General features: G+C 44.1%; 1 protein-coding gene across 5 annotated transcripts in view; it reads right to left on the bottom strand.

Annotated features, from left to right (window-relative positions):
* The window catches only part of smg1 (SMG1 nonsense mediated mRNA decay associated PI3K related kinase), a 102,801-nt gene continuing 95,015 nt past the window's right edge, over positions 1-7,786 (bottom strand). For 4 of the 5 annotated variants that reach the window (XM_062407950.1, XM_062407951.1, XM_062407952.1 and 1 more), the window contains exons 58-64: positions 6,321-6,500; positions 5,668-5,895; positions 5,211-5,422; positions 3,404-3,504; positions 2,063-2,239; positions 1,508-1,614; positions 1-1,245 (exon numbers count right to left, since the gene is read on the bottom strand). In XM_062407950.1, coding sequence (XP_062263934.1) covers positions 1,168-1,245; positions 1,508-1,614; positions 2,063-2,239; positions 3,404-3,504; positions 5,211-5,422; positions 5,668-5,895; positions 6,321-6,500 — 1,083 coding nt within the window. In that variant the 3' untranslated portion in view covers positions 1-1,167. Of the gene's footprint in view, positions 1,246-1,507; positions 1,615-2,062; positions 2,240-3,403; positions 3,876-5,210; positions 5,423-5,667; positions 5,896-6,320; positions 6,501-7,786 lie in introns of those variants that run through there. The other variant, XR_009924339.1, reaches the window with a different exon arrangement.

Raw genomic sequence — 7,786 nt, 5'->3', positions numbered from 1 at the left:
TTCTCAGCTCCATGTTTATTTGGCATTCAACAAAATTGACTAAAAGCTTTAAGAATTAACAATTTGCACCATCACCAAAAACATAATTTCTCCCACTAAAAATGTAAAATTAGAAAGTTACTAAAAACGCAAGCATTGGGGGTGGGGAGTGAATACATGAGGTCAGCAACAGATTTTGACAGGCAAGTGAAAGAAGGCCGAAGTCTACCATAGGTCTAAAGATGACTGAAGATAGTTACAAATCACAAAAGACCAAGATGCATACTGAAGAAAGCGTCAGATAAAGGTCCTTCACCTTTTACATGTCCATTCTAGACTCAGATGAGCCCTCCAGAAACATTTCAAATGACAGGATGTTTCTCTTTTACCCATAGTTCAAATAATCCTCCTGAGAAAACAATTCCAGTTCATCTTTTAATCAGTGACATGTGACAAAACCTCAGAGATGTGTCAAAGTCTTCACTGTTCAATCAAAGTATGGTTTGATTATTGTTTTCTACTAAAATTTCTGCTGATTTCAGGTGGGTTCCCATGTAGCCTTGGGAATGCTGTTCAACCTACATTCTCATAATTTATACCGTTCTGTATCACCCACTGACCAATCAGAATCCCAACGCCATTGCTGAACACATACGAGAAAATCTAAATGCCCCATCCATCTGAGCCCCGGTAAACAGCGCATCAGCTGTGTGCTTCAGAGGGAAATAACTCACTTCCTGCTTCATTCTGCCATCAGTTGGTATTTGATTGGCTCCACAGGATGGTGTGATGTTTATGGGTACAACTTGATAGTGAACTATCCGGTTGAGGGGGGGGGGGGGGGGGAGTATCTCCAGGTCGAGGCTAAGGAGGCCTTTTCCCTCCTTCCCCCCTCCCCCATTCATCACAGCTTTGCTCTGTCAAACCCCAGAAAGGAAGGTGGGACTGCGGGCCCACTAAGCGTTGTGTTAGCCCGATCGCCGATGGTTGGGGGAGTGTTGTTGCAGCAGTGCTACGAGGTCGCTAACCCAGTTAGGGTGCCCAGGAGTTTGGGAGGGCAGACTAAGCATCCACTTCCCATTTACTCCCCCGTTTGGCCCGGTGCTGCTGTTCCAACACCCCAGACCCGCTGGACTCTGGTGGATCTCCAAGCCTTCGCTGGACCAAAGACATGAAGCAGTGCAGCAATCACACCCAGGCAGTCCAGCCCTCATACAGCTGAGCGAGGTTGTCCATGTTTGTGGCTTCTTTGATGATAAAGTCCACCTGCAACCGAACAACAGGACCATTAATCAACCAACTGTGTGTGACATTCATTCGGTGACTTGACTCTTGTGTTCTGTATACTCTTTAACTGCGGTATATTCTTGACCAAAGAGAGGGGGTGTTTTTTCCATATAATTTGCTAAAAGGCAACTGTGCAATAACAAAATGCAGGAAGGATGGAAAGATTGATGACATGTTTATATTTAAAGATGGAAACAGATTTGGATTATTATTTGCTACGTCACTTAGTGCGTGCATGAACCTGCTCTGTGGCGCTCATCCTCCTGTTGGGATCGATGTCTCTGCCTTCCAGCTTGGCTTTCACTCTCTTCCACACACTGACTGCATACGAGTTCCTCTCCTGGACAGCTGCAACACAGATATCCGTAGGTTCACAGCAGTGCAAAGACCTTCAATCAAATTCAAGTCTAAAATCCCATAATGCAGTAAATTTGGCAGGAACATCTGTACTAGATGAAATAAAGAGACTGTTTCTGTTCCAACAGACTTATATGTGATATACACCTGTAACTAATGTACATCTGTAGCACCAAAATACTGAGTGGGCATAAAAATAAAGAAATACATGACATTTTGACAAACGAGCATAAATTGAACTGTTATATATAATTTTAAGATCAGAACATTTGCTGGTATATATTGAGGGTGCTACATATGAACAAGGTATGTCTCTGTAACTTTTGTTAATTAAGATGTATTGCCTTGCATGTATTTTGCATGCAAGGTTAAAAACAAAATGTACTAAAATGACCTCAGATCAATGAGCAGAGTCAGTGTAAAGAGTGAAGATCAGTACCTCGTCCTGTTTTGGGGTCTCGTACAGCTCTCTTGGGGCTGGGATTGAGGCCTTTGCAGTTCATTAGCAGAGTGCTGGGTGGGGTGTCATTGGGGGTTCCAAGGTTGCGTGGCAGACCCTTACGTGCATTCTGGGACATTGAGTCTGGCTGGGTCTTCACCACACTGCACCTAACAGCTGAAGCACATGACTTGATTAGTAGAAATTTAGATGAAACTTGCTCTATCGAGTTTCCTTCATGGATCTCTCTGCTAATTCCAGAAATCTGCCTGTACGTGGACTGCATATTTTCAAATCTTCATCATGGCAACAACATTCACGGAATGACTTCTTCTTTAGCAATTTGTCTACACAGTAAAAGCACAACCTTTGTTGTGCTGCAATCCTTTATATCGAGCTGAATTGTAGTTGTAAGATTGGGTCTGACGATTGTGTTGCTTGCTCAACAGACCTTGAAAATAAGTAACATGCAGTGTTTGAAAAATAGTTAAGCAAATCACTCAGTTACACTTGCCACACACAAAAGAAATAAAGCTAATTATTGATTCTTTGATAAACATTGACTTTAAATTGGCTGCAACAATAAAAAAAGAATAGTGTTTTTAATTGCAGGTAAGTTAAACACAAAGTTCTCTAAATTTACACTGCACCATAGAGTGTTTGTGTGTGTGTGTATATACATATATATATATATATATATATATATATAATGAGGCAAACAATAAAAGACTGTAGTATATTGTAGAACTGTGAAGAGGAATAAATCTGAATTAGACTTTGCAGCGTTACCAAAGGCCAAGCAAACTGCAGATTCGAAACAGGGATGTTTACAACGAACATTGAACTACTAAATGCAGAAAGCATTTAGTAGCATCGAGAAACAGCAGATCGTTGGCTTCACACTTAGCATGTGTATTGTTAAGGGCCCGAGGAAGTGCTAAATAGAACAAATTGAATTTAACAGGCCAATGATAATGGTAATAATAATAATAATTAATGACAATGGTAATGACAACTGGTTCTACCATTTGGGATTCTGTGTACTAAGTCAAGCCTAACTGAACTTTGAACATGTAAATAGCTCTTTGTACGGCAGCGATGGTGCCATTTCAGGATCCAGCAGGCCGAGTTCTACAGCTTACTTTCTGTGGCTCGATTACTGCAGGTCACTTTTACTATCATTTTTCTTTTGAAAACACCACTACTATCCTGCTTTACTATAGCCAGTTGCAGTTTTTAGCTGAAAAGAGAACTATAGTGTTTTATAGCCACCTGTCAAGACCACAGGGTAAGGGCGTGAAGGGGGTGGGGTGTAATGTGCATACTTTTACGAGGTCATACCTGCTGCAAAGCTCGTCTGTGCTGCAGAAACAGGACTGGTACATTCACTGTCTCTATCCGTCACCAGTGGGGAAGCAAAGCCCACCAAGCCGTTATACACACTACAGGGATGCACAAACAGAGGATAAGTATAAAATATTTAAGGGGAAATAAGTCAGATTTAAAGGGGACATTATGAAAAATTCACTTTTGTAGTGCTTCTACACGTTAATTTGGGTATCCAAATTACCGTCCCAAAAACTCTGGAAAAAAACAACTCCCGCGATTTGTTGTGGTTCCCCTATGTAAGAAACTATACGATAGAGTGCGTGGAATGGAAATACGACCAGAATTGACGTCACAGTCGGTCTACATGGCGTAGCCCCCCGGCGATCTGGCCAAGAAGCAGAGCCTGCGGTCGGGGTAAGTCACGAGCCAAAGCCCCATCCTCAGCTCGGGCTCGCTGGGTGATGTCGTCGGGCTGCTGGTGGACCTGTCGGTGTTTGTTTACGGTTAGCAGCAGCCGCCTGACTGATCTCCCCACGGACAGGGGAGCGTTGACAGTGCGTGTCTTGTGTCGCAGTCAGTGTCTTCAACTAGAAAAGCTGTTTTGTTTCTGTAATTGACGGTGACATGTAAGCTAGGTGGCGTTAGCCTCATAGCAAGCAGGGCCCGGCTTGCCTCGGCGGCAGAGGCAGCAGTCAGTCGGCTGCTCGGTGGCGGGTTGGTCCCCGGCTGTACCTGGGTGGCCCACTGCGAGGCTGGCGGTGCTCCCGCTGACTTCACACACATGAGAGCCGGACACGTCTCACCGGCTCAGGGTTCCCCCCGTCTGCAGGGTATGTGTCATTTTCATCATTGATCATTATCGATCTGTGACAAATCTCCAGCCTGTGTGTCCCCTGTGTGTGTCCCGCTACGGTTAGCAGCAGTGGGCTGACGCTAGTTTGTTGTTAGTTTGTGTTTAAAGTTGCAGCACTTTCTTGAATGGCTGCCTATTAATAGAAAACAATGCACTCTGAGTCGTTGCTTCTGTGTGTGTCGCCTGGTTGAAACAGCAGGTATAACTTAAAACAGCTGTTTGTGGAGCTTTGTTAGAAAATAGCACCGGAATGTGTTCCAGGACCCCCCGGTCTCCAGCTGCATTGAACCCGTGCTTAGGCGCTCGCTCAGCGGACAGCCTCTCCTGTGATGCCCGGGCGGCGAAGCGGAGGAGGAGGAGGGGGGGAAAGAGCTGTGCCTTAAAACTTTTGTGGTCCGTACAGCTTTGCTCCATGCACCCCAAGCTGCACGATCCGGTGACGGTCACCAGCAGCTCGTTGCCGCCTCCGTCGCTAGCTTTAAAATAAACTCATACCCGGGGTTTTAAGTGCATTTCGGCGCAAAAGTTTCAGCAGTGTTAGCCTCCAAAGCTGTAGCCCCCCACGATCCCTTTGTCTGTGTGTGTCTGTGTGTGTGTGAGTGTGTGCACGCTCAGAGTAAGTATGAATAAATATACACATACAATTATATAGTGTATACACACATATCTAATGCATGTATTTGAATAATGTACATATTTATCAGAAGGTGTAGTAGTTTGAAAATTGTAGCTTCAATGAAGAAACACAACAAACAGATAAGGAAATATATGTGTACGACGGGAACTCAAAACAGGTCAATCTGAGGAAGGCTGTTTTAGACAGGGTAAAAAGGGTGCTGTTTTAAATTATCCTTGTTGTATTTAGACCACAGATATTTCATTAAGACCCCAAGGAGCCATATCAACTGTGGTGAAATGGGCATAATATGTCCCTTTTAGAGTCCATGTATAAAGGACTGGCGGTACCTCTGGCTCTGGGAGTGCAGTTCCTTCAGGGTAGCAGGGATCTCCTCTAGCAGTTCAAGCTGCTCCTGGTTGCGAGGCTGTCCACTGGCCTGGACCACTGTGAATAAAACCAGCTGGATGTTGTCCTGCCACGCTTTGTACTCTAAAAGGAAGTGACGCACACTGCCCTCATATGTCACCTCTTCCCCTTCTGCCAACGCTGCCTCTTCGTCCTGTACAACAAAAGTATCACAGGGGTTACTGGCAAAGGTAACAGCTAAAACAGACACATGGCTCAGCAAGAAACTTATGAGAATCATGAAAAGGCACATATTCAGAACTCCTAATTTTTTGCAGTGATTAAATGTTTTATTTTACGTTTGCATTGCAAAACAGACAAACACAAAACCCATATCTGGATGTTTTTTGGAAAGTTCCTGAAGAAAAGAATGCATAAGTAAATTAGGCGCAAGTATACCTTAGCCATGGCTCTCAGCAGGTGTTTGACATCAGCTAGTTGGCGGTTGTGGTTAGACAGAATGGTTTTAATGGAGTCAATCAGGAGTTGCAGTGCATCTCCACAGGACTCTAGTTGCTGGTCTCGCTCATCTTGAGTTCTCTGCTGAACGCTCAGCTCATCCTCCAGCTGCCTCTGGGACCAGCTCAGCCAATCAGGACTGCCTATGGGCAGGTCCAGCGGTGGATTCTAGTAATGGACAAATAATATGAGTTACTGAATAAAATCACACTGACATGTTCGGAGCCTGTTATTATACTTGGAAGACATAACACCGGAAATGCATATTAGTCCATAGCTGTTAGATACTCATGACACAAACACAGGGTCTTTGACTGGAAGTCTGATGTAAAATGCCAATATAATTGCTAATAAGAATCCCAGCATGATAGACTAAACGCTGATTTAAAGAGTTTTTTGTTTTTCTTTTATAACATTGTAAGAAGCAGAGCCTTAACTGCTAAAACAAATGAATAGGCCAAATTACTTCTATACATCTAATGAGTCTTCTAAATAAAACAAATGTATTACTAATCCAAAAATGTATTACCTAACTTGTAATGCACATTCTGACAATAACTGCTTCTAAACTGTAAGGAAGGAGGTCAACCCACCAGTCTTTGTAGCAGCTGGAGCTCTAGAGGAGACACTGCATTGCTAAACTGAGCAGCATAGGAGCAGGTTTGTTGGCAGCGCTTCAGCAGCTCAAACAGAGCTGCATCCATGTTTAGGGCCTCGGGAGATCGAATCCTAAGGCCTTCAAAGTTCAGGATGGTAGAGCACAGGAAGGTGACCTGGAAACATACAGCAAGAAAACTTGTCTTTCTTTACATTGGTCATCAATCAAGTGCCAAAGATGAGTTCAGCAACTTCAGTAAAGGGCAGACATGGGGGACTCGAGTCACATGACTTGACTCGAGTCAGACTCGAGTCGCAAATTTGAGGACTTGAGACTTGCTTGAATTACACTGATAAAAGACTCGACTTGACTTAGACTTGGTCTTCATGACTTGAGACTTGACTTAGACTTGAGACAGATGACTCGAAATGACTCGACTTTTTAAAAGTTAGATTAAGTTAGAAATTATGTTTTATTTATATATTTAGCCAATATATTTATTATTTTATTTTGAAAAATGATCGGGTGATTTTACAGTGCAATGAATGTACGCATCTCGGGTGATCGCGCGCTGCACGGACAAACTGCCGCTGCGTGAGCAGGTCAACACAGGAGCAGCAGTCATGGAGGCGGCAAGACCAAAAATAATTAAATTTGGGTTCAACGATTACATTGTCGATGAGAATAAGAAAAAGAGGACAGCGGTATGCAAGGTCTGCAGCTCAAAAATCAGTGACACGATCGCCACCACATCCAACTTCATCCGTCACTACAAAACCCACAAAAAAATGTAAGCTACGTGACTGTGTCTTTTAGCTAGCTGTACGGCTGTTACAAAGCTAACGTTTGCTAACACTGAAGCCTGAAACATGCTTCTGCGACTGCGTCTGCGTCTTTTCACGCCGCTGTGGCGCAAGACTAGTTTCATTCATGCTTCCCCAACCGTTGCGCGTCTTACAAAGCAATTCCGCGCCAGAACACTAGGCGGAGTAATGCTTTTTGTCGAGACGACCTTAGAGACGCCTTCTTTCTTCTTCATCGATTGTTTATTTACATAGCCACTGCGGCTCCTCGTAGCCTTTTTCTGGCGGACAAATCCGCCAGTCAGTGACAGGTTATACAAGTGATCATACTATCGATTATCTTCTGCCAAGTGCTCTTCTATTTGGTCCATATTCGTTCTTCTAAATCTTCCGTGATTTCTGCCGGTATAATGGGGCATGAAACCGGAAATGCAGCTCCAGAAGGGATGTAGAGCAGACCAATCACAGCCTTGCGGGCTGAGTGAGCTTGCGGAGCTTTGCCGTAAATTTTAGAAAAGGGGGTCGACACCCGTCAGCACGTAAGAAGGGATACATAAGCACGTAAGGGACCCGGAAGGGGTCTTGCGCTTACGGGCCCGTGAAAACGCAGAAGCATGTTTCAGGCTCAGGCCTACATATCTTAAATTGACCGTGGCTA

Source organism: Platichthys flesus, chromosome 16 (genome assembly GCF_949316205.1).
Source record: "Platichthys flesus chromosome 16, fPlaFle2.1, whole genome shotgun sequence".
Taxonomy (NCBI): Eukaryota; Metazoa; Chordata; class Actinopteri; order Pleuronectiformes; family Pleuronectidae; genus Platichthys; species Platichthys flesus.
The sequence above is the reverse complement of the archived record's forward strand: the minus strand, read 5'-3'. Positions and strand labels throughout refer to the sequence as shown.